The sequence below is a fragment of the Sphaerodactylus townsendi genome, linkage group LG01 (assembly GCF_021028975.2).
Source record: "Sphaerodactylus townsendi isolate TG3544 linkage group LG01, MPM_Stown_v2.3, whole genome shotgun sequence".
NCBI classification, from domain to species: Eukaryota; Metazoa; Chordata; class Lepidosauria; order Squamata; family Sphaerodactylidae; genus Sphaerodactylus; species Sphaerodactylus townsendi.
The window spans coordinates 76342099-76368449 of NC_059425.1; the positions used below are offsets into that span (position 1 = coordinate 76342099).

Below are 26351 nucleotides of genomic sequence, written 5' to 3' on the forward strand. Positions count from 1 at the left end.
ATTCCCTAGAAAATTCCCTGAAGAAAATTGTTTCCAAATTATTACTTTCCGATACCATACACCAGAAAGCCTGCAGCACATAACTGTTGGTGACAGTGCACAAAAACGGGCACTTATCTACAGACTTGACCTGTTATTCATTCCTTCTGGGCCAAAAATACAGCATAAATGGGAGACAATAGATCAGTATTTTGCCCTCTTGTTACTGCTGCTGCCCGGGTAACATTAAGTGATTTCAGCTCAGGCAATGTAGTGAGGCACAGGAAGCCCACCGGCTTCTTCAAAACAGAATATTTTATTTGAAAGTCGTGGCTACAGCTCAGGCAGGGGGAATTGCGTTCTTGTAGCCAAGCGTAGGACTTTTTATACACAAAGATCAAAAGGGGGCAGGTCCCTTACCTTGCAACAATAAAGAAAACATCAACACATAAAAGAAAGGTACAGTTACAACTTTGTGAATGGGACCATGAGATCCCACTGTCAGGCGTCTTCCCACAAGACTTTACGATAGCGCAGAAGGGGTTGAAGAGTGTCTATTCATAAAACTGTGTGAGGCTGTTAATGCACCCAGGTATCTGGTTATCAGATGGGCTGCTTTCCTTGAATGATGTCCTGAGGCTCCCGCGCCTCAGTCCCGCAACAAAAGAAAGTTCAAATGGTCCAATGGCGATCTTAGTTCATTCCTCAAGGGCTGGGACCTCTGGAGTGCCGTCATCAGATTCAATTAGTAATCCAAAAAGGGTCTGTTCTTGTTAAAGAGATCTACTGGGTGTTGGCCCAAACTGAATTCCAAGACTAACTTCCTTGGGTCTTAATATCAGCTGGTACAAGCTATTGCTTTTGCTAACAGATACAAATATTTAAAGTAATATTTCTAATTTAAACACTAGATGCAATCCTACAGAACTTACAGTATCATAAAGAGCACCTTTATATATGTGAACAAGAATATCCTAAGCTAACATTATTAAACCTTGACTCACTTAGAAAACCCAGTTAAGATGTATTTATTTATTTATTCTTTCAACTTTTAATACCGCCCCATCCCCGAAGGGCTCTGGGCGGTGTACAACAGTCACATATAAAGATAAAACAACTAAAACCTTTAAACGCAGCGATAAAAATGAAGACTAATGAATAAAGTGGCGTCCAGCAACCCCATTTTAAAAAAATGATTAACAGAAGCATAAACATTAGGCAAACAATAAATCCAACACTGAGGGGCTTATACTAAGTCTTAAAATAAATAAAAGCAGGAAGAAAACCATGTGAAACATTAGCACAACCACATGTACACGTCCTTTTCAGGCCCTATGGAGACTTTTGGGTAACACTGGTCTCTTTGCTCTGGCCTTTAGCCAGTGCAGTCAGGCGATAGGCTTAGGAAAATATCTTTCATATTTTCCTGGCGGTAACACTCTCACAGTATCATTGCCTTCAGTGTAAGCAAAGACAAGGATGGAGATTTCTCCCTCATTATGGGTGCTAACATTTTAGCATAAGTCGACGCTGGCATTGTTCAGTCGAATACCTATAGTTCCTTTTCTTGTACTTTACTAATAGGACTTGTTCCTGCTTCATCCTGGATTTTGTGATAATGCGTTTTCGCCTAGCTACCAAAAAGTTGCGATCAGTCATCACCTCCTGAGTGGAAGGGCTGCTCTTTAGATTGCATTTCCTTTCAAACTGTCCGTGCTGCTCTCTGCATGCAAATGGGAGGTCGGCTTAGTCCATCTGAGGAAGCCAGCTTCCAAACCATAAAAGGTCAGCGTTCAAATTGCCACGGGGACTCCCTTCTAACCCTTCGGCGAGCCTAACGATCTAGCGAAAGGGCGGCCAGGAATGCTTCTCCTCCCCTACTCCCGCGGTGAGTTCTGGGGAGAGTCCCTCCTTTCAGTTTCGATTTTCTTGCTGCTGGCGCGTCAGCTCCCGAAGGAACGGGGCTTGCCTGAAGGGGCGGGTAACAGGGGAAGCGCTTGCGGGGAAAAGAAACTGTTGCCGCGGATTGTAGGAGTGCCGTGCAGCAGTGAAGAGGCGCGTGAGGCAGATTATTTGGGGGACAACCAAATAAATGCCCACTTCGTGAGTAAGTCGAAGGGAACTGGGCCTGTTTGGGCAGGAGGTGCAGGGGACAAGCAGGCAGTATCTGAGGGACCGGGGGGGAGGGGGTGTGTGTGGCGGTCAGAGGGCCATGGCCAGGCGAGCAGTGCGTGCCAGGTTTGCTGCAGGCGGGGGTAATGGCGTGCTGCCCCTTGCAGAACTGCTGTCTGCCAACATTTAGAACTGCAGAGTTCAACCTCGCGCGCAAGTGAGGCTCCTGGTCGTTTCGACGGCGCCTCCCCCGGGAAAGCTCCAAAGGGGGAAATATGCGCTGCTCTTCCCCATTCCTTGGAGCGCTGTGGAGCGAAAGTTCTCGGTTTTTCTCGGTGCAGTCTGATCCTGTCTGTGCTTAACCTATTTGATTTCCGGTAAATTGAAATATTTCAGGCTGCAAACCTAATCACGTTCATCTGGGAATAATTGACCCTGAGTTTAGTTTGGAGGAATATGCATAGGATCGGACTGACGACTGTTTGACGAAGGGAGCTCTGACTCTCGAAAACTTGCATCCCGGAAATCTTGTTGGTATCTGAGTCCCGACTCGGATTTAATGGATGACTTTATCTTTCAAAGAAATGCACTTCTGGAGCAGTTCGTGGAGTGCTTGAATTGGTTAACAACAGACTGGGTAAACAGGAATGGGGCAAACGGATAGCAAACATTTCCAATGTAAAATGCCTGAAGGTTGTTTTGGGTTTTCCAGGCTGTGTGACTGTGGTCTGGTAGTTTTCGTGCAGTGGATATCCATCTTCCTGCTTGAGTGGGATAGAGCCCCTGGGACACAGTGGGGGAACGGCCTGGTCAGAAGACCCCAATTTGGAGTGAGAATCCATTCATTGGGTCTTCCCATAGCTCTCCCTCCCAGTGAGAGGCAGAGGGCCCACTCCCAAGGGCATAGTAGGGTACCTAGAAGATTAATAGGGGGCAAGACCACCTGGGGGGATGTGCCTGGGTGAGGGGAAGGGCAGGGAGGCTGGGGCCATTCCAGTGCTTACGGGAAGAGGGCATTATGGTGCTGGGGTCAGAGGAGAATGGTTTTCAGAAGGCGCACGGAATGCTCCTTCTGCTCAATTCCCCATCCAAAGGAAGGTAGGGAGATGAGTCGTCCTGCCCACTGAATAAATAAATAAAAAGCTGAATCCCCATACTAGTATGGAGTTTTTCACAGCTTTTTTCAGATTATTTGAAGTTTATTGTGTCTATTAAATCTGATCTCAAAAAATTCCAAGCTGCCTCTAAAGTCCTAATGGGTCTCAGAGGTGGCAGGTGGTGCAGAACTTAATGCTGGACTGGGCTTGGCCAAACCCTCATGGACTTCGGAGGCAGAGGCACAGCACTAAATGTTGGACTGGACTGAACCCAGCATTCAGATGTCTGTCACTTCCAAACCAATGTGGACTGCAGTGGTCAGCAGGTAAGTGAAGTAGAGAGGTGGTCCGCTCATTTTTTAAAATGGTGGCAGGGCCAAAGCATGGGGAAAAAAGCTGGAAAAATTCAACATTTTGGGGGATTCTCATTTTGGCTCTTATATTGCCACCATTTTTCTGGGGAGCTCCCCCCCCCAAAAAAAATAGCGATGGGGTATTTTTTTTTGTTTCTTTCAGTTTGGCTTTGCTGAATGCATGCCCGTTTGTAACATTTTGTGACGCTTCTGTTGTTCCCTGTGGAATTGTTCGCTCTCCTCTATTGGGAAACAGAGTATTGTCCTAGGATTTCTGCAGTTACATGTATTGGAAGAGTGGCAAATGTGTTCTGTATCCTTCCCATTGGGAGACTGCCTCTAAGATTGATTGGGTGGTTTACCATTGAGACTGGTGTGTAACCACTTGAGTTTGTAATTTAGCTTAGTAGAAAAAGAAGTCAATAGCAGAACCAAAGAGTTGGAAGGGAACCTTTGCAGGTTTTTTGTCCTGGACCGCCAAAAATTTAGAAGAACTGCTGTTCTGCCATTTCATATTTCATCATGCTAATTAAAGTCATGCTAATTAAAGATGCAACATCTTTTAATCAGAATTTCTTTCACCTTTGTAGGTGTACAATAATGGTGGACAATCAGGCTGCGCTAAGGAAGTACACAGCCGACCTTAATGAGTATTGTCAGAAAAAACAATTAAAATACGACTATAAAGATGTTGATGTCACAGGACCTCCTCATGATCGTATGTAAGTTTTCAAAGGCCATCAAGAGAGGTTGGGGCATGTATGTGAAAAGTGAGCAGGAATCTTCAGCCACTCTGACATATTGATAGCTCATTTTTTATTCTGTAGGTGGGATATGTGGCCATGGCATAGTAATTTGTCTTGTTAATTCCTCGCAGTAAGGGTATGATTTTTTTGGTTGTAAATGAAAGGGAAGGCTAGAAAGCTGTCTAATAATAGTCAGGTCTTTGTAGCAGCTGGGCAGGGCCTACATTGTACAGATTTGAGACACTTTGGCATACTTCCCTTAGTAATTCTTTCCTATCTTGAGTGAAGAAGTAGGTGCCAGCTGGCAGAGTGTTGAGAAGTGGGGCTCCTTTTGCAGCATTCTACTTCTCTGCCCTTCTCGTGGGTGGTGAGGAGTTCTCTAGAAACAGTGTTTTTTGCATCCTTCTGTCATTTCAGCTTTAAGGAAAGGAATGTTACCGTTTGCTTCCATAGTCAATACTGTATTAGCATATGCCACTTTGTAAAATACTTCAGCGGCAATAGCAGGAGATTAGATGTGTTTTCTTTTCAAGCAATTGCATGTAGACAGAAAACAATCCTTGGATTATTTGGGAAGAATTTGATTAATTTTGAAAGGAATGATACCTAATGATTGTATGAATGAATTGAATTTTCAGGTGGGCATTAGAATGCATTAAAATGACTGTTTTACAAATGGCCAGATAGATTGTATTGACAATTCAAATGTATGGCTCCTGCTAAATCATCTGATTCCCAGTAATCTTGTTTACCTGCATGGAAATGCAGCGTTTTTATGGGTGTTAAGTACCAAAAGGTTAAGAATTGACTAGGGCCACTAGATAAAAAACAGCAGTATAACAAAATACAGATGCATTTATTTCAAATTAAAATCATCACATCATAGTGGAAGGCCCACAATAGCCTACCTTATGTGCATAAAATCACTATGGCTCATTCTGCACAGACGATACAAATGGGTTAAATGAACCCATGTTGCCTGTCCCACTGCTCGCACGGCGGGTGCAGGGACCATCCGGGATCACTGGGAACCTGGCAACAGGATGTGGGATGCTTTGCACAGGAAATGCTTTGTTTCCCTGTGAAATGCACATCTGAGAATCCCCCCACCCGAGAATACCCCAACCTGAGAATCCCCCCAGAAACATACCTGCTCAAAATGGCGGCTGCCTAGAGAATCCACTCTAATGGTGGCTGCCTACAGAATCCACCATAATGGTGGATGGAAGGTGGGGGTAATAGAATGCTAGAAGACAATACCACCCCCTCCCATCATCATGACAGCTGACAGCCTCACCCCCCCCCCCCCCCACCCCGGCCCCCCCCACTTCTCCCCCCCCCCCCCCCGCCCCCCCCCCCCCCGCCCCCCCCCCCCCCCCCCCCCCCCCCCCACCCGCCCCCCCCCCCCCCCCCCCCTCGCAACCCACCCCCCCACCCCCCCCCCCCCCCACCCCCCCCCCCCCCCACCCCCCCCCCCCCCCGCCAGCCCCCCCCTCCCCCCCCCCCCCCCCCCACCCCCCCCCCCCACCCTTCCCCCCCCCCCCACCACCCCCCCCCCCTCCACCCCCCCCCCCCCCCACCCCCCCCCCCCCCCACCCCCCCCCCCCCCCACCCCCCCCCCCCCCCACCCCCCCCCCCCCCCACCCCCCCCCCCCCCCACCCCCCCCCCCCCCCACCCCCCCCCCCCCCCACCCCCCCCCCCCCCCACCCCCCCCCCCCCCCACCCCCCCCCCCCCCCACCCCCCCCCCCCCCCACCCCCCCCCCCCCCCACCCCCCCCCCCCCCCACCCCCCCCCCCCCCCACCCCCCCCCCCCCCCACCCCCCCCCCCCCCCACCCCCCCCCCCCCCCACCCCCCCCCCCCCCCACCCCCCCCCCCCCCCACCCCCCCCCCCCCCCACCCCCCCCCCCCCCCACCCCCCCCCCCCCCCACCCCCCCCCCCCCCCACCCCCCCCCCCCCCCACCCCCCCCCCCCCCCACCCCCCCCCCCCCCCACCCCCCCCCCCCCCCACCCCCCCCCCCCCCCACCCCCCCCCCCCCCCACCCCCCCCCCCCCCCACCCCCCCCCCCCCCCACCCCCCCCCCCCCCCACCCCCCCCCCCCCCCACCCCCCCCCCCCCCCACCCCCCCCCCCCCCCACCCCCCCCCCCCCCCACCCCCCCCCCCCCCCACCCCCCCCCCCCCCCACCCCCCCCCCCCCCCACCCCCCCCCCCCCCCACCCCCCCCCCCCCCCACCCCCCCCCCCCCCCACCCCCCCCCCCCCCCACCCCCCCCCCCCCCCACCCCCCCCCCCCCCCACCCCCCCCCCCCCCCACCCCCCCCCCCCCCCACCCCCCCCCCCCCCCACCCCCCCCCCCCCCCACCCCCCCCCCCCCCCACCCCCCCCCCCCCCCACCCCCCCCCCCCCCCACCCCCCCCCCCCCCCACCCCCCCCCCCCCCCACCCCCCCCCCCCCCCACCCCCCCCCCCCCCCACCCCCCCCCCCCCCCACCCCCCCCCCCCCCCACCCCCCCCCCCCCCCACCCCCCCCCCCCCCCACCCCCCCCCCCCCCCACCCCCCCCCCCCCCCACCCCCCCCCCCCCCCACCCCCCCCCCCCCCCACCCCCCCCCCCCCCCACCCCCCCCCCCCCCCACCCCCCCCCCCCCCCACCCCCCCCCCCCCCCACCCCCCCCCCCCCCCACCCCCCCCCCCCCCCACCCCCCCCCCCCCCCACCCCCCCCCCCCCCCACCCCCCCCCCCCCCCACCCCCCCCCCCCCCCACCCCCCCCCCCCCCCACCCCCCCCCCCCCCCACCCCCCCCCCCCCCCACCCCCCCCCCCCCCCACCCCCCCCCCCCCCCACCCCCCCCCCCCCCCACCCCCCCCCCCCCCCACCCCCCCCCCCCCCCACCCCCCCCCCCCCCCACCCCCCCCCCCCCCCACCCCCCCCCCCCCCCACCCCCCCCCCCCCCCACCCCCCCCCCCCCCCACCCCCCCCCCCCCCCACCCCCCCCCCCCCCCACCCCCCCCCCCCCCCACCCCCCCCCCCCCCCACCCCCCCCCCCCCCCACCCCCCCCCCCCCCCACCCCCCCCCCCCCCCACCCCCCCCCCCCCCCACCCCCCCCCCCCCCCACCCCCCCCCCCCCCCACCCCCCCCCCCCCCCACCCCCCCCCCCCCCCACCCCCCCCCCCCCCCACCCCCCCCCCCCCCCACCCCCCCCCCCCCCCACCCCCCCCCCCCCCCACCCCCCCCCCCCCCCACCCCCCCCCCCCCCCACCCCCCCCCCCCCCCACCCCCCCCCCCCCCCACCCCCCCCCCCCCCCACCCCCCCCCCCCCCCACCCCCCCCCCCCCCCACCCCCCCCCCCCCCCACCCCCCCCCCCCCCCACCCCCCCCCCCCCCCACCCCCCCCCCCCCCCACCCCCCCCCCCCCCCACCCCCCCCCCCCCCCACCCCCCCCCCCCCCCACCCCCCCCCCCCCCCACCCCCCCCCCCCCCCACCCCCCCCCCCCCCCACCCCCCCCCCCCCCCACCCCCCCCCCCCCCCACCCCCCCCCCCCCCCACCCCCCCCCCCCCCCACCCCCCCCCCCCCCCACCCCCCCCCCCCCCCACCCCCCCCCCCCCCCACCCCCCCCCCCCCCCACCCCCCCCCCCCCCCACCCCCCCCCCCCCCCACCCCCCCCCCCCCCCACCCCCCCCCCCCCCCACCCCCCCCCCCCCCCACCCCCCCCCCCCCCCACCCCCCCCCCCCCCCACCCCCCCCCCCCCCCACCCCCCCCCCCCCCCACCCCCCCCCCCCCCCACCCCCCCCCCCCCCCACCCCCCCCCCCCCCCACCCCCCCCCCCCCCCACCCCCCCCCCCCCCCACCCCCCCCCCCCCCCACCCCCCCCCCCCCCCACCCCCCCCCCCCCCCACCCCCCCCCCCCCCCACCCCCCCCCCCCCCCACCCCCCCCCCCCCCCACCCCCCCCCCCCCCCACCCCCCCCCCCCCCCACCCCCCCCCCCCCCCACCCCCCCCCCCCCCCACCCCCCCCCCCCCCCACCCCCCCCCCCCCCCACCCCCCCCCCCCCCCACCCCCCCCCCCCCCCACCCCCCCCCCCCCCCACCCCCCCCCCCCCCCACCCCCCCCCCCCCCCACCCCCCCCCCCCCCCACCCCCCCCCCCCCCCACCCCCCCCCCCCCCCACCCCCCCCCCCCCCCACCCCCCCCCCCCCCCACCCCCCCCCCCCCCCACCCCCCCCCCCCCCCACCCCCCCCCCCCCCCACCCCCCCCCCCCCCCACCCCCCCCCCCCCCCACCCCCCCCCCCCCCCACCCCCCCCCCCCCCCACCCCCCCCCCCCCCCACCCCCCCCCCCCCCCACCCCCCCCCCCCCCCACCCCCCCCCCCCCCCACCCCCCCCCCCCCCCACCCCCCCCCCCCCCCACCCCCCCCCCCCCCCACCCCCCCCCCCCCCCACCCCCCCCCCCCCCCACCCCCCCCCCCCCCCACCCCCCCCCCCCCCCACCCCCCCCCCCCCCCACCCCCCCCCCCCCCCACCCCCCCCCCCCCCCACCCCCCCCCCCCCCCACCCCCCCCCCCCCCCACCCCCCCCCCCCCCCACCCCCCCCCCCCCCCACCCCCCCCCCCCCCCACCCCCCCCCCCCCCCACCCCCCCCCCCCCCCACCCCCCCCCCCCCCCACCCCCCCCCCCCCCCACCCCCCCCCCCCCCCACCCCCCCCCCCCCCCACCCCCCCCCCCCCCCACCCCCCCCCCCCCCCACCCCCCCCCCCCCCCACCCCCCCCCCCCCCCACCCCCCCCCCCCCCCACCCCCCCCCCCCCCCACCCCCCCCCCCCCCCACCCCCCCCCCCCCCCACCCCCCCCCCCCCCCACCCCCCCCCCCCCCCACCCCCCCCCCCCCCCACCCCCCCCCCCCCCCACCCCCCCCCCCCCCCACCCCCCCCCCCCCCCACCCCCCCCCCCCCCCACCCCCCCCCCCCCCCACCCCCCCCCCCCCCCACCCCCCCCCCCCCCCACCCCCCCCCCCCCCCACCCCCCCCCCCCCCCACCCCCCCCCCCCCCCACCCCCCCCCCCCCCCACCCCCCCCCCCCCCCACCCCCCCCCCCCCCCACCCCCCCCCCCCCCCACCCCCCCCCCCCCCCACCCCCCCCCCCCCCCACCCCCCCCCCCCCCCACCCCCCCCCCCCCCCACCCCCCCCCCCCCCCACCCCCCCCCCCCCCCACCCCCCCCCCCCCCCACCCCCCCCCCCCCCCACCCCCCCCCCCCCCCACCCCCCCCCCCCCCCACCCCCCCCCCCCCCCACCCCCCCCCCCCCCCACCCCCCCCCCCCCCCACCCCCCCCCCCCCCCACCCCCCCCCCCCCCCACCCCCCCCCCCCCCCACCCCCCCCCCCCCCCACCCCCCCCCCCCCCCACCCCCCCCCCCCCCCACCCCCCCCCCCCCCCACCCCCCCCCCCCCCCACCCCCCCCCCCCCCCACCCCCCCCCCCCCCCACCCCCCCCCCCCCCCACCCCCCCCCCCCCCCACCCCCCCCCCCCCCCACCCCCCCCCCCCCCCACCCCCCCCCCCCCCCACCCCCCCCCCCCCCCACCCCCCCCCCCCCCCACCCCCCCCCCCCCCCACCCCCCCCCCCCCCCACCCCCCCCCCCCCCCACCCCCCCCCCCCCCCACCCCCCCCCCCCCCCACCCCCCCCCCCCCCCACCCCCCCCCCCCCCCACCCCCCCCCCCCCCCACCCCCCCCCCCCCCCACCCCCCCCCCCCCCCACCCCCCCCCCCCCCCACCCCCCCCCCCCCCCACCCCCCCCCCCCCCCACCCCCCCCCCCCCCCACCCCCCCCCCCCCCCACCCCCCCCCCCCCCCACCCCCCCCCCCCCCCACCCCCCCCCCCCCCCACCCCCCCCCCCCCCCACCCCCCCCCCCCCCCACCCCCCCCCCCCCCCACCCCCCCCCCCCCCCACCCCCCCCCCCCCCCACCCCCCCCCCCCCCCACCCCCCCCCCCCCCCACCCCCCCCCCCCCCCACCCCCCCCCCCCCCCACCCCCCCCCCCCCCCACCCCCCCCCCCCCCCACCCCCCCCCCCCCCCACCCCCCCCCCCCCCCACCCCCCCCCCCCCCCACCCCCCCCCCCCCCCACCCCCCCCCCCCCCCACCCCCCCCCCCCCCCACCCCCCCCCCCCCCCACCCCCCCCCCCCCCCACCCCCCCCCCCCCCCACCCCCCCCCCCCCCCACCCCCCCCCCCCCCCACCCCCCCCCCCCCCCACCCCCCCCCCCCCCCACCCCCCCCCCCCCCCACCCCCCCCCCCCCCCACCCCCCCCCCCCCCCACCCCCCCCCCCCCCCACCCCCCCCCCCCCCCACCCCCCCCCCCCCCCACCCCCCCCCCCCCCCACCCCCCCCCCCCCCCACCCCCCCCCCCCCCCACCCCCCCCCCCCCCCACCCCCCCCCCCCCCCACCCCCCCCCCCCCCCACCCCCCCCCCCCCCCACCCCCCCCCCCCCCCACCCCCCCCCCCCCCCACCCCCCCCCCCCCCCACCCCCCCCCCCCCCCACCCCCCCCCCCCCCCACCCCCCCCCCCCCCCACCCCCCCCCCCCCCCACCCCCCCCCCCCCCCACCCCCCCCCCCCCCCACCCCCCCCCCCCCCCACCCCCCCCCCCCCCCACCCCCCCCCCCCCCCACCCCCCCCCCCCCCCACCCCCCCCCCCCCCCACCCCCCCCCCCCCCCACCCCCCCCCCCCCCCACCCCCCCCCCCCCCCACCCCCCCCCCCCCCCACCCCCCCCCCCCCCCACCCCCCCCCCCCCCCACCCCCCCCCCCCCCCACCCCCCCCCCCCCCCACCCCCCCCCCCCCCCACCCCCCCCCCCCCCCACCCCCCCCCCCCCCCACCCCCCCCCCCCCCCACCCCCCCCCCCCCCCACCCCCCCCCCCCCCCACCCCCCCCCCCCCCCACCCCCCCCCCCCCCCACCCCCCCCCCCCCCCACCCCCCCCCCCCCCCACCCCCCCCCCCCCCCACCCCCCCCCCCCCCCACCCCCCCCCCCCCCCACCCCCCCCCCCCCCCACCCCCCCCCCCCCCCACCCCCCCCCCCCCCCACCCCCCCCCCCCCCCACCCCCCCCCCCCCCCACCCCCCCCCCCCCCCACCCCCCCCCCCCCCCACCCCCCCCCCCCCCCACCCCCCCCCCCCCCCACCCCCCCCCCCCCCCACCCCCCCCCCCCCCCACCCCCCCCCCCCCCCACCCCCCCCCCCCCCCACCCCCCCCCCCCCCCACCCCCCCCCCCCCCCACCCCCCCCCCCCCCCACCCCCCCCCCCCCCCACCCCCCCCCCCCCCCACCCCCCCCCCCCCCCACCCCCCCCCCCCCCCACCCCCCCCCCCCCCCACCCCCCCCCCCCCCCACCCCCCCCCCCCCCCACCCCCCCCCCCCCCCACCCCCCCCCCCCCCCACCCCCCCCCCCCCCCACCCCCCCCCCCCCCCACCCCCCCCCCCCCCCACCCCCCCCCCCCCCCACCCCCCCCCCCCCCCACCCCCCCCCCCCCCCACCCCCCCCCCCCCCCACCCCCCCCCCCCCCCACCCCCCCCCCCCCCCACCCCCCCCCCCCCCCACCCCCCCCCCCCCCCACCCCCCCCCCCCCCCACCCCCCCCCCCCCCCACCCCCCCCCCCCCCCACCCCCCCCCCCCCCCACCCCCCCCCCCCCCCACCCCCCCCCCCCCCCACCCCCCCCCCCCCCCACCCCCCCCCCCCCCCACCCCCCCCCCCCCCCACCCCCCCCCCCCCCCACCCCCCCCCCCCCCCACCCCCCCCCCCCCCCACCCCCCCCCCCCCCCACCCCCCCCCCCCCCCACCCCCCCCCCCCCCCACCCCCCCCCCCCCCCACCCCCCCCCCCCCCCACCCCCCCCCCCCCCCACCCCCCCCCCCCCCCACCCCCCCCCCCCCCCACCCCCCCCCCCCCCCACCCCCCCCCCCCCCCACCCCCCCCCCCCCCCACCCCCCCCCCCCCCCACCCCCCCCCCCCCCCACCCCCCCCCCCCCCCACCCCCCCCCCCCCCCACCCCCCCCCCCCCCCACCCCCCCCCCCCCCCACCCCCCCCCCCCCCCACCCCCCCCCCCCCCCACCCCCCCCCCCCCCCACCCCCCCCCCCCCCCACCCCCCCCCCCCCCCACCCCCCCCCCCCCCCACCCCCCCCCCCCCCCACCCCCCCCCCCCCCCACCCCCCCCCCCCCCCACCCCCCCCCCCCCCCACCCCCCCCCCCCCCCACCCCCCCCCCCCCCCACCCCCCCCCCCCCCCACCCCCCCCCCCCCCCACCCCCCCCCCCCCCCACCCCCCCCCCCCCCCACCCCCCCCCCCCCCCACCCCCCCCCCCCCCCACCCCCCCCCCCCCCCACCCCCCCCCCCCCCCACCCCCCCCCCCCCCCACCCCCCCCCCCCCCCACCCCCCCCCCCCCCCACCCCCCCCCCCCCCCACCCCCCCCCCCCCCCACCCCCCCCCCCCCCCACCCCCCCCCCCCCCCACCCCCCCCCCCCCCCACCCCCCCCCCCCCCCACCCCCCCCCCCCCCCACCCCCCCCCCCCCCCACCCCCCCCCCCCCCCACCCCCCCCCCCCCCCACCCCCCCCCCCCCCCACCCCCCCCCCCCCCCACCCCCCCCCCCCCCCACCCCCCCCCCCCCCCACCCCCCCCCCCCCCCACCCCCCCCCCCCCCCACCCCCCCCCCCCCCCACCCCCCCCCCCCCCCACCCCCCCCCCCCCCCACCCCCCCCCCCCCCCACCCCCCCCCCCCCCCACCCCCCCCCCCCCCCACCCCCCCCCCCCCCCACCCCCCCCCCCCCCCACCCCCCCCCCCCCCCACCCCCCCCCCCCCCCACCCCCCCCCCCCCCCACCCCCCCCCCCCCCCACCCCCCCCCCCCCCCACCCCCCCCCCCCCCCACCCCCCCCCCCCCCCACCCCCCCCCCCCCCCACCCCCCCCCCCCCCCACCCCCCCCCCCCCCCACCCCCCCCCCCCCCCACCCCCCCCCCCCCCCACCCCCCCCCCCCCCCACCCCCCCCCCCCCCCACCCCCCCCCCCCCCCACCCCCCCCCCCCCCCACCCCCCCCCCCCCCCACCCCCCCCCCCCCCCACCCCCCCCCCCCCCCACCCCCCCCCCCCCCCACCCCCCCCCCCCCCCACCCCCCCCCCCCCCCACCCCCCCCCCCCCCCACCCCCCCCCCCCCCCACCCCCCCCCCCCCCCACCCCCCCCCCCCCCCACCCCCCCCCCCCCCCACCCCCCCCCCCCCCCACCCCCCCCCCCCCCCACCCCCCCCCCCCCCCACCCCCCCCCCCCCCCACCCCCCCCCCCCCCCACCCCCCCCCCCCCCCACCCCCCCCCCCCCCCACCCCCCCCCCCCCCCACCCCCCCCCCCCCCCACCCCCCCCCCCCCCCACCCCCCCCCCCCCCCACCCCCCCCCCCCCCCACCCCCCCCCCCCCCCACCCCCCCCCCCCCCCACCCCCCCCCCCCCCCACCCCCCCCCCCCCCCACCCCCCCCCCCCCCCACCCCCCCCCCCCCCCACCCCCCCCCCCCCCCACCCCCCCCCCCCCCCACCCCCCCCCCCCCCCACCCCCCCCCCCCCCCACCCCCCCCCCCCCCCACCCCCCCCCCCCCCCACCCCCCCCCCCCCCCACCCCCCCCCCCCCCCACCCCCCCCCCCCCCCACCCCCCCCCCCCCCCACCCCCCCCCCCCCCCACCCCCCCCCCCCCCCACCCCCCCCCCCCCCCACCCCCCCCCCCCCCCACCCCCCCCCCCCCCCACCCCCCCCCCCCCCCACCCCCCCCCCCCCCCACCCCCCCCCCCCCCCACCCCCCCCCCCCCCCACCCCCCCCCCCCCCCACCCCCCCCCCCCCCCACCCCCCCCCCCCCCCACCCCCCCCCCCCCCCACCCCCCCCCCCCCCCACCCCCCCCCCCCCCCACCCCCCCCCCCCCCCACCCCCCCCCCCCCCCACCCCCCCCCCCCCCCACCCCCCCCCCCCCCCACCCCCCCCCCCCCCCACCCCCCCCCCCCCCCACCCCCCCCCCCCCCCACCCCCCCCCCCCCCCACCCCCCCCCCCCCCCACCCCCCCCCCCCCCCACCCCCCCCCCCCCCCACCCCCCCCCCCCCCCACCCCCCCCCCCCCCCACCCCCCCCCCCCCCCACCCCCCCCCCCCCCCACCCCCCCCCCCCCCCACCCCCCCCCCCCCCCACCCCCCCCCCCCCCCACCCCCCCCCCCCCCCACCCCCCCCCCCCCCCACCCCCCCCCCCCCCCACCCCCCCCCCCCCCCACCCCCCCCCCCCCCCACCCCCCCCCCCCCCCACCCCCCCCCCCCCCCACCCCCCCCCCCCCCCACCCCCCCCCCCCCCCACCCCCCCCCCCCCCCACCCCCCCCCCCCCCCACCCCCCCCCCCCCCCACCCCCCCCCCCCCCCACCCCCCCCCCCCCCCACCCCCCCCCCCCCCCACCCCCCCCCCCCCCCACCCCCCCCCCCCCCCACCCCCCCCCCCCCCCACCCCCCCCCCCCCCCACCCCCCCCCCCCCCCACCCCCCCCCCCCCCCACCCCCCCCCCCCCCCACCCCCCCCCCCCCCCACCCCCCCCCCCCCCCACCCCCCCCCCCCCCCACCCCCCCCCCCCCCCACCCCCCCCCCCCCCCACCCCCCCCCCCCCCCACCCCCCCCCCCCCCCACCCCCCCCCCCCCCCACCCCCCCCCCCCCCCACCCCCCCCCCCCCCCACCCCCCCCCCCCCCCACCCCCCCCCCCCCCCACCCCCCCCCCCCCCCACCCCCCCCCCCCCCCACCCCCCCCCCCCCCCACCCCCCCCCCCCCCCACCCCCCCCCCCCCCCACCCCCCCCCCCCCCCACCCCCCCCCCCCCCCACCCCCCCCCCCCCCCACCCCCCCCCCCCCCCACCCCCCCCCCCCCCCACCCCCCCCCCCCCCCACCCCCCCCCCCCCCCACCCCCCCCCCCCCCCACCCCCCCCCCCCCCCACCCCCCCCCCCCCCCACCCCCCCCCCCCCCCACCCCCCCCCCCCCCCACCCCCCCCCCCCCCCACCCCCCCCCCCCCCCACCCCCCCCCCCCCCCACCCCCCCCCCCCCCCACCCCCCCCCCCCCCCACCCCCCCCCCCCCCCACCCCCCCCCCCCCCCACCCCCCCCCCCCCCCACCCCCCCCCCCCCCCACCCCCCCCCCCCCCCACCCCCCCCCCCCCCCACCCCCCCCCCCCCCCACCCCCCCCCCCCCCCACCCCCCCCCCCCCCCACCCCCCCCCCCCCCCACCCCCCCCCCCCCCCACCCCCCCCCCCCCCCACCCCCCCCCCCCCCCACCCCCCCCCCCCCCCACCCCCCCCCCCCCCCACCCCCCCCCCCCCCCACCCCCCCCCCCCCCCACCCCCCCCCCCCCCCACCCCCCCCCCCCCCCACCCCCCCCCCCCCCCACCCCCCCCCCCCCCCACCCCCCCCCCCCCCCACCCCCCCCCCCCCCCACCCCCCCCCCCCCCCACCCCCCCCCCCCCCCACCCCCCCCCCCCCCCACCCCCCCCCCCCCCCACCCCCCCCCCCCCCCACCCCCCCCCCCCCCCACCCCCCCCCCCCCCCACCCCCCCCCCCCCCCACCCCCCCCCCCCCCCACCCCCCCCCCCCCCCACCCCCCCCCCCCCCCACCCCCCCCCCCCCCCACCCCCCCCCCCCCCCACCCCCCCCCCCCCCCACCCCCCCCCCCCCCCACCCCCCCCCCCCCCCACCCCCCCCCCCCCCCACCCCCCCCCCCCCCCACCCCCCCCCCCCCCCACCCCCCCCCCCCCCCACCCCCCCCCCCCCCCACCCCCCCCCCCCCCCACCCCCCCCCCCCCCCACCCCCCCCCCCCCCCACCCCCCCCCCCCCCCACCCCCCCCCCCCCCCACCCCCCCCCCCCCCCACCCCCCCCCCCCCCCACCCCCCCCCCCCCCCACCCCCCCCCCCCCCCACCCCCCCCCCCCCCCACCCCCCCCCCCCCCCACCCCCCCCCCCCCCCACCCCCCCCCCCCCCCACCCCCCCCCCCCCCCACCCCCCCCCCCCCCCACCCCCCCCCCCCCCCACCCCCCCCCCCCCCCACCCCCCCCCCCCCCCACCCCCCCCCCCCCCCACCCCCCCCCCCCCCCACCCCCCCCCCCCCCCACCCCCCCCCCCCCCCACCCCCCCCCCCCCCCACCCCCCCCCCCCCCCACCCCCCCCCCCCCCCACCCCCCCCCCCCCCCACCCCCCCCCCCCCCCACCCCCCCCCCCCCCCACCCCCCCCCCCCCCCACCCCCCCCCCCCCCCACCCCCCCCCCCCCCCACCCCCCCCCCCCCCCACCCCCCCCCCCCCCCACCCCCCCCCCCCCCCACCCCCCCCCCCCCCCACCCCCCCCCCCCCCCACCCCCCCCCCCCCCCACCCCCCCCCCCCCCCACCCCCCCCCCCCCCCACCCCCCCCCCCCCCCACCCCCCCCCCCCCCCACCCCCCCCCCCCCCCACCCCCCCCCCCCCCCACCCCCCCCCCCCCCCACCCCCCCCCCCCCCCACCCCCCCCCCCCCCCACCCCCCCCCCCCCCCACCCCCCCCCCCCCCCACCCCCCCCCCCCCCCACCCCCCCCCCCCCCCACCCCCCCCCCCCCCCACCCCCCCCCCCCCCCACCCCCCCCCCCCCCCACCCCCCCCCCCCCCCACCCCCCCCCCCCCCCACCCCCCCCCCCCCCCACCCCCCCCCCCCCCCACCCCCCCCCCCCCCCACCCCCCCCCCCCCCCACCCCCCCCCCCCCCCACCCCCCCCCCCCCCCACCCCCCCCCCCCCCCACCCCCCCCCCCCCCCACCCCCCCCCCCCCCCACCCCCCCCCCCCCCCACCCCCCCCCCCCCCCACCCCCCCCCCCCCCCACCCCCCCCCCCCCCCACCCCCCCCCCCCCCCACCCCCCCCCCCCCCCACCCCCCCCCCCCCCCACCCCCCCCCCCCCCCACCCCCCCCCCCCCCCACCCCCCCCCCCCCCCACCCCCCCCCCCCCCCACCCCCCCCCCCCCCCACCCCCCCCCCCCCCCACCCCCCCCCCCCCCCACCCCCCCCCCCCCCCACCCCCCCCCCCCCCCACCCCCCCCCCCCCCCACCCCCCCCCCCCCCCACCCCCCCCCCCCCCCACCCCCCCCCCCCCCCACCCCCCCCCCCCCCCACCCCCCCCCCCCCCCACCCCCCCCCCCCCCCACCCCCCCCCCCCCCCACCCCCCCCCCCCCCCACCCCCCCCCCCCCCCACCCCCCCCCCCCCCCACCCCCCCCCCCCCCCACCCCCCCCCCCCCCCACCCCCCCCCCCCCCCACCCCCCCCCCCCCCCACCCCCCCCCCCCCCCACCCCCCCCCCCCCCCACCCCCCCCCCCCCCCACCCCCCCCCCCCCCCACCCCCCCCCCCCCCCACCCCCCCCCCCCCCCACCCCCCCCCCCCCCCACCCCCCCCCCCCCCCACCCCCCCCCCCCCCCACCCCCCCCCCCCCCCACCCCCCCCCCCCCCCACCCCCCCCCCCCCCCACCCCCCCCCCCCCCCACCCCCCCCCCCCCCCACCCCCCCCCCCCCCCACCCCCCCCCCCCCCCACCCCCCCCCCCCCCCACCCCCCCCCCCCCCCACCCCCCCCCCCCCCCACCCCCCCCCCCCCCCACCCCCCCCCCCCCCCACCCCCCCCCCCCCCCACCCCCCCCCCCCCCCACCCCCCCCCCCCCCCACCCCCCCCCCCCCCCACCCCCCCCCCCCCCCACCCCCCCCCCCCCCCACCCCCCCCCCCCCCCACCCCCCCCCCCCCCCACCCCCCCCCCCCCCCACCCCCCCCCCCCCCCACCCCCCCCCCCCCCCACCCCCCCCCCCCCCCACCCCCCCCCCCCCCCACCCCCCCCCCCCCCCACCCCCCCCCCCCCCCACCCCCCCCCCCCCCCACCCCCCCCCCCCCCCACCCCCCCCCCCCCCCACCCCCCCCCCCCCCCACCCCCCCCCCCCCCCACCCCCCCCCCCCCCCACCCCCCCCCCCCCCCACCCCCCCCCCCCCCCACCCCCCCCCCCCCCCACCCCCCCCCCCCCCCACCCCCCCCCCCCCCCACCCCCCCCCCCCCCCACCCCCCCCCCCCCCCACCCCCCCCCCCCCCCACCCCCCCCCCCCCCCACCCCCCCCCCCCCCCACCCCCCCCCCCCCCCACCCCCCCCCCCCCCCACCCCCCCCCCCCCCCACCCCCCCCCCCCCCCACCCCCCCCCCCCCCCACCCCCCCCCCCCCCCACCCCCCCCCCCCCCCACCCCCCCCCCCCCCCACCCCCCCCCCCCCCCACCCCCCCCCCCCCCCACCCCCCCCCCCCCCCACCCCCCCCCCCCCCCACCCCCCCCCCCCCCCACCCCCCCCCCCCCCCACCCCCCCCCCCCCCCACCCCCCCCCCCCCCCACCCCCCCCCCCCCCCACCCCCCCCCCCCCCCACCCCCCCCCCCCCCCACCCCCCCCCCCCCCCACCCCCCCCCCCCCCCACCCCCCCCCCCCCCCACCCCCCCCCCCCCCCACCCCCCCCCCCCCCCACCCCCCCCCCCCCCCACCCCCCCCCCCCCCCACCCCCCCCCCCCCCCACCCCCCCCCCCCCCCACCCCCCCCCCCCCCCACCCCCCCCCCCCCCCACCCCCCCCCCCCCCCACCCCCCCCCCCCCCCACCCCCCCCCCCCCCCACCCCCCCCCCCCCCCACCCCCCCCCCCCCCCACCCCCCCCCCCCCCCACCCCCCCCCCCCCCCACCCCCCCCCCCCCCCACCCCCCCCCCCCCCCACCCCCCCCCCCCCCCACCCCCCCCCCCCCCCACCCCCCCCCCCCCCCACCCCCCCCCCCCCCCACCCCCCCCCCCCCCCACCCCCCCCCCCCCCCACCCCCCCCCCCCCCCACCCCCCCCCCCCCCCACCCCCCCCCCCCCCCACCCCCCCCCCCCCCCACCCCCCCCCCCCCCCACCCCCCCCCCCCCCCACCCCCCCCCCCCCCCACCCCCCCCCCCCCCCACCCCCCCCCCCCCCCACCCCCCCCCCCCCCCACCCCCCCCCCCCCCCACCCCCCCCCCCCCCCACCCCCCCCCCCCCCCACCCCCCCCCCCCCCCACCCCCCCCCCCCCCCACCCCCCCCCCCCCCCACCCCCCCCCCCCCCCACCCCCCCCCCCCCCCACCCCCCCCCCCCCCCACCCCCCCCCCCCCCCACCCCCCCCCCCCCCCACCCCCCCCCCCCCCCACCCCCCCCCCCCCCCACCCCCCCCCCCCCCCACCCCCCCCCCCCCCCACCCCCCCCCCCCCCCACCCCCCCCCCCCCCCACCCCCCCCCCCCCCCACCCCCCCCCCCCCCCACCCCCCCCCCCCCCCACCCCCCCCCCCCCCCACCCCCCCCCCCCCCCACCCCCCCCCCCCCCCACCCCCCCCCCCCCCCACCCCCCCCCCCCCCCACCCCCCCCCCCCCCCACCCCCCCCCCCCCCCACCCCCCCCCCCCCCCACCCCCCCCCCCCCCCACCCCCCCCCCCCCCCACCCCCCCCCCCCCCCACCCCCCCCCCCCCCCACCCCCCCCCCCCCCCACCCCCCCCCCCCCCCACCCCCCCCCCCCCCCACCCCCCCCCCCCCCCACCCCCCCCCCCCCCCACCCCCCCCCCCCCCCACCCCCCCCCCCCCCCACCCCCCCCCCCCCCCACCCCCCCCCCCCCCCACCCCCCCCCCCCCCCACCCCCCCCCCCCCCCACCCCCCCCCCCCCCCACCCCCCCCCCCCCCCACCCCCCCCCCCCCCCACCCCCCCCCCCCCCCACCCCCCCCCCCCCCCACCCCCCCCCCCCCCCACCCCCCCCCCCCCCCACCCCCCCCCCCCCCCACCCCCCCCCCCCCCCACCCCCCCCCCCCCCCACCCCCCCCCCCCCCCACCCCCCCCCCCCCCCACCCCCCCCCCCCCCCACCCCCCCCCCCCCCCACCCCCCCCCCCCCCCACCCCCCCCCCCCCCCACCCCCCCCCCCCCCCACCCCCCCCCCCCCCCACCCCCCCCCCCCCCCACCCCCCCCCCCCCCCACCCCCCCCCCCCCCCACCCCCCCCCCCCCCCACCCCCCCCCCCCCCCACCCCCCCCCCCCCCCACCCCCCCCCCCCCCCACCCCCCCCCCCCCCCACCCCCCCCCCCCCCCACCCCCCCCCCCCCCCACCCCCCCCCCCCCTCACCCCCCCCCCCCCCCACCCCCCCCCCCCCCCCCCCCCCCCCCCCCCCACCCCCCCCCCCCCCCACCCCCCCCCCCCCCCACCCCCACGGCTGTCAGCTGTCATGATGATGGGAGGGGGTGGTATTGTCTTCTAATGCTTCCTGCTTGCTGTAGTTGTCACATGCAAACAGGAAGTGTATGACAACCAGGTTAAAGGGAAAAAGTTGCAAATTTAGCAACTTTCATTTAACAGGTTCAGCAAAATAAAATGGGTTAGAACCATTTTGGGGGGGTGAGTTCTGTGGGAACTTCTCCCACATAACGCTTTTTTTACACCCCTTAACCTGTTATATTTTGCCAATGAGGAATCACCTAATGACAGAACACAAAGGAATCCAGTATCACACTTTTTGACCTAACATCAGACGCTGTGGTCCAAATTGAAAATACAATGTACTCGCTATCTAACTATAAATACAAATGAAATATTTGGATGACTAAGATCGAATATTAGATAGTTATATAAAACTAGCAGCAAAGCTCATTGTAGGGGGGATGCAATGGGCTCTAGCAAAGGATGGAAGAGGAAGCATCTTTCCCACAATGGGCTTCAGTGGGGCTGTAGTGGTCCTACCCTTGCTTGTGGCATGACACTTACCTGGTTCTGGGTCGGTGGCGTGGGGTTAGGAGAAGCTGCAGCGTGTGACTTGGGGTAGGTTTGACGGTGAGGATAGGTGGAGGGTGAAAAGGAGTGGCTTGTGGTGGGAGGAGGGTTGAAAGGAGAGGCTTGGGATGGCAGATTGGGAGAGGGTGGAACGGGAGGCTTCAGGTGGGAGAGGTTGGAAAGGTGAAGGTTCTGGTGGCAAGGGAGCCCTTCGGGGATCGGGCGGTATACAAATTAAATAAATAATAATAATAATAAAAGGGTGGCAAGCTGAGGGTTGGGGGGGAGGGTTGAAAGGTAAGGCTTTGAGTGGGGAGGGTTGGAAAGTGTGGCTGGGGTGGGGGAGGGTTTGTAATTGAGTATGAGGTGGGAAGGGTTGGCAGATTAGTGTTGGGGTGGGGCAGGGTGGCAACGTGAGGCTTGGGGTGGTGGAAGGATTGGGAGGTATTGCTAGGGGTGGGGGAGGATTGGTAGGTGAGTATGAGGATGGGGAGGTTAGTATTGGGGGTGGGGGAGGGTGGCAGAATGAGGCGTGGTGAGGGTTAGAAGGTGAGGCTTGGGGAGGGTGGAAAGCTGTAGCTTCGGGTGGGGGAGTGGAATTGGGATGATAGTGAATGAGCGGGGAGGCAAAATGGGCTTATTGGGCCCACGGAGCAGCAATTCCAGAGGCCAGGCTTCTTCTTGGGGGGGAGGTGCAGAATTCTGGCTGGGCCTGCAGAGCAGCTCCGCAGGCCTGGCCTTGGTTTGGGGGATGGGGGTGAGGCTTGGTTGGGCCCACAGAGCTACTCCATGGACTGGCATTGATTGTGGGACTGTGGGGAGGGCAAGGGTTGGGGGCTGTGCCTGGCTCTATATGGGTTCAGCGCTGGTGTTGGGAAAGAGGGGGAGGGCTGGGGGCTTTACCAGGCCCTTTGTGGGCCCAGCGCTACTGTTGGGGGGGGGGGGAGGCGAGCTGAGGGAACTTTGATGGGCCTCTGTGGGCCCAGGTGCTGGGCGGTGGATCAGCTGTTCTGATGCCCAGCCTAGCTGTTGGGGGTGGGGCCCACAGAGCTGAAATCGAATGTCCCCACCACAAACCTTCCACCAATGGAGAAGCTGGACTCTGCAAACTCACAACACCCATTGGTGAAGAGTTCGGCATCATGTTTGGTACCCAGGTTTTCAACGTAAGCCAGTGTAAGCCTAAAATATCTCAGTCAAAATCGTTTCTTTAAGTCAGGAACAATACGTTTAGCAACGGCACCTGCTCCCTGAGGGAAGACAGAGGCCCCAAAAGGGAGGGAAGCCTGTTGCTGAGGATGGATATTTGGATAGCTGTTTGTCGGCCTAAGGCACTTTCTTCAACTTACTCACACGCAGGCCTTTAAACAGAAATCCTGTCAGGGAAAACCAATCTGTAGATATAAATTCTGCCACCAGAAACTGATGTAAAACAAATGGAACTTTTGGAAGATTAAACACAAAACTGTATTTTATTTTACAGCAACTTCTCTTTTAGGATGTTGGTTCACAGAAGCACATAAGCGTTACTTTAGGCAGATATTTCTTAGCGGTTACTGAGCAAATTCAGGTTATCTTCTTAGATGTTACAGAAATACAAGCAGTTTCAGAAAAATGGCTTTTCAGTTCATACTTCAGCATTAAACACGCACAGGTGACACTATGAGGGTAAACCTTCGACACATGGTCCAGAACACACCCCTTAAACACCCACCCTTAACTCCAGTGGGATTTCACACTGGCTTAGGAGGGTCTCTGTGTAATGTTTTCCTCTAGTCTCCCACCAATTAGGCCTCTAGCCTCTGGTGTACACTGATTCTTCCTCACTGTCTCTCTGAGATCACTTAGAGGAATCTGGCCACTTAGCCTTCCTCTCTCCATCTCTCTCTGGCCTCTCTGCTACTAGACAAAATCTCTAGTCTGAAGGATCTGTGAGTTGACACAATCTGTGTTTGACTACTGCTCAAAACTGCGTCTCTCTCCACACAGTCTCAGTTCCGCAATCTTTCTGGCAGGCTTCTCCTGCTTTTATAACAGCTACAGGAGCACACCTTATCTGTGGCTATCAGGTATTACATTTCAGCCCAGCCAATCAGGTTGCGCTCTGGTTATCTATGGGGTACTCTTGTTCTGGCTAACTGCATCTTTGCAAATTAACCTTTTAACAGCCTAATCTTTCACGCCATCCCTATAGACCGTACTTTAAGCAACCTATCACTCATGATTTGATGTGTTCTCGTGGCCATTCTGAAAGAACTAGTACATTTTAACAACCAATCACTATAATATTTGTTAGACAGTGTTTTCTATATGTAGTTGCATTCTCCTCCCCTAATAACCACTGCCTGTAATGGTATTTAGTGTATGGCACAACATGGCCAGTTATTGCTGGGCCGTACAATCTTTATACTTGCTTCCTTTTTTCACAGTTAGTGATTAATAGTTTCAAGTGCTGGCAGTGTCCAAAAAGAAATTAAGCATATTTCAATGTGTATTGTAGTAGCATTTAAAAAGGGAGATTTACTAAAGCTGCCGGAGATTTTATTTTTATTCAGATATATTGGAAGTGTTTTATTAATTATTTTTGTTATTGCAGCTTCACTGTAATGGTTGTAATAGAAGAGAAAGAATATCCCCCAGCAACTGGTAAATCCAAGAGGGAGGCAAGAAAACGTGCAGCAAAATTAACTTGGGAGACTATACTCCATGAAGAGGTGAGTGCATTGTGTAGAGTTCAGCTACTGGGTTACTTCTGATGTTTGAGAAAACATTTTTTGCCAGAAAATGGTAATGTCCATTTGAACCTTGACCATTTATTTATTTGCTTCATTTATACCCTGCTTTTCTCAGCAATGGGGACCTTATATCATTCTTCTTTCCTCCATTTTATCCTCACATCAAGTCTGCATTGTAAGTTAAGCTAGGAGTATGTGACTTGCCCAAAGTAACTCTGTAGGTTTCCATGGCTGAATGGGCATTTGAACTTGGGTTTCCCAGATCCTTTTCCAACACTCCAGCCACTGTTTTTTAAATGCATCTTCCTCTACCTTTCTCCTGCAAAGATGGACTGAGGAGACTTACAGTAAAAAGATCACCTGATAACATCTGTAACATACAATAAGCAGCCTCAGAAATCTCACATGACATGGAGCAAATGAGTCACAATTGGATAAAAGTTCTTTCAGGACTCCAGGCACAGAGAAAGTGTATAATAGTGGTGGGAAAATGGCCCAATCTTATCACATCTTAGAAGCTAAGCAGGGTCAGTACCTAGAAGGGAGATCACCAAAGAAGACTGAATAGAAAGACAATGGCAAACCACACCTGCTTCTCACTTGCCTTGGAAACTCTTTGCTGGGGTTGCCATTAAGTCAGCTGTGAAGGCACTTTATACACATGCCTGTGTACACACGTATATGTTATTCTTTTCCAGTTGTTTACTATATAGCATGACCCACACAAATATATTAGTCTGTAGTGTTACATGTAGTAAAATGGCTTTATGATGAAGCCACAGAACAGTCAGAGAAGTTTTGACAGTGAGTTAAACGGTTGGGGAAAACAGAATGAAAGAAACCTCATAAACTTTAGTGAGTTTGCAGAATCCTGCATGTGGAGAACAAATACAAATATAGAAATGAAATATGCAAATCTACTGTTTGGCCAGTGACTGATCTTACAGGTAGTGAAAACTTAACTTGGCACATTTGTTAGAATCTACTGTGAATACAAACCTGTATTATTCAGCCACATTTCTCTTTCTGCTTTTGGTTTGCCACCATGGATATAAGAATAATGTAACTTATTGTTCAACAGAGTGATACTTTAAGATGTATCAGTTCTTCATGCCCAAGAAAACGTGAAATTTAATGTTAGAGCAGACATGGCTCATTCCTCTGGTTAGCAGGGGAAGAACTCAGTTTGACTCTTGGAGTCTGCAGCCAGCCTCTTATTATGAAGTTGGTTAATTTGTGCATTTCCTTTTTATAGGCACGTTCTGCTTCGGCCCCACTGCAGCAGCCGCAACCATCTCTACCCCCATCCTCGCCGCCATCGCAATTGCCACAACCTTCTTCAGATGTGGTATCTTCATCTATGAACTATATTGGCTTTCTCAATGAATATGCGCTAAAGAATAAAGTATATGTTCAGTATCCTTTGATGGATAAATCTGGAGAAGAACATAAACCAAAGTGAGCTATCCATAATCCTGGGATGAATATATGTGTGTGTGTGGGGGGGGGGGGGGGTTGGGGTTGGATCTTTTTTGTATTAATATTCTTGATGACAAGTAGATGTTCAGTTTGGCACCAAAAGTTTCTTTTCAGTTCTAAAAGTCATATGTTTAACAGTTTTATAAAATTCTGAACAAATGAGCAGATTGCTAAATTAGCGCAATATACCAACTACTTCCTTTAAAAAAATGTGTTATTGACTGACAGTTTGTCAAGCTTGGGAATGCTTTGGCTGGTTATCACTTTTTCCTCTCATTTTTTTTTCAAGAAGTCTGGAATGCTTTGGGTGGTCAATCTGATGCCAGTTGTTTGTAATGCTTCCTCCTGCTCTCTGTCCTTCTGTTTACTGGAACAAAGAACATGTGACTGCTGTGGAGAACAGCAAGTGTGTCAAATTCAACTTTCCCCTAAATGTTGATTTGTTTAGGTGCTCATTTCTCTGCTTCTGCACCATATTATGGAGACTGGGAAATACATGTGGCTATGTCAGATTCAGGGACGTATGGGGGTGGGGTGCCACACGCCCACACGCCCCTAGGGCATGGCCACGCCTCCCCAAGCCCCGCCCCTGGCCTAGCTCTTATAAAAGCAGCTCTCTGAGGTCGGGGATGGCAGACTCCCCTGCCCTACCCCTCCCCTCTGGGCAGAGGCATAGAGGGAAAATGGAGCCTGTTGCAAAATCTGAGCCCCCCCCCCCCCCGGCAGCCGCTGTGATGCTGGAATCCACCCCCAAACACTTTCAATGGTGTTTAAACTAGAGAACCCAAATTCTCCTTTTAAATCCACCTTAAAGGGAGAATCTGGGGTCCCTAGTTAAACAACATTGAAAGTGATGCTGTTTTGGGGTGGATTATCCCCCACCCTGAAACAGCATCACTTTCAATGTGGCATAGTGGTTAAGAGCAGGTGCATTCTCTAATCTGGAGGAACCGGGTTTGATTCCCTGCTCTGCCACTTGAGCTGTGGA

General features: G+C 72.7%; 1 protein-coding gene across 2 annotated transcripts in view; it reads left to right on the top strand.

Annotated features, from left to right (window-relative positions):
- Positions 1-1956: 1956 nt before the first annotated feature.
- EIF2AK2 (eukaryotic translation initiation factor 2 alpha kinase 2) overlaps positions 1957-26351 on the top strand; it is a 42703-nt gene continuing 18308 nt past the window's right edge. The window contains exons 1-5 of one of the 2 annotated variants that reach the window (XM_048507599.1): positions 1961-2086; positions 3358-3514; positions 4132-4263; positions 23746-23863; positions 25140-25342. In XM_048507599.1, coding sequence (XP_048363556.1) covers positions 3441-3514; positions 4132-4263; positions 23746-23863; positions 25140-25342 — 527 coding nt within the window. In that variant the 5' untranslated portion in view covers positions 1961-2086; positions 3358-3440. Of the gene's footprint in view, positions 2087-3357; positions 3515-4131; positions 4264-23745; positions 23864-25139; positions 25343-26351 lie in introns of both variants that reach the window. The other variant, XM_048507608.1, reaches the window with a different exon arrangement.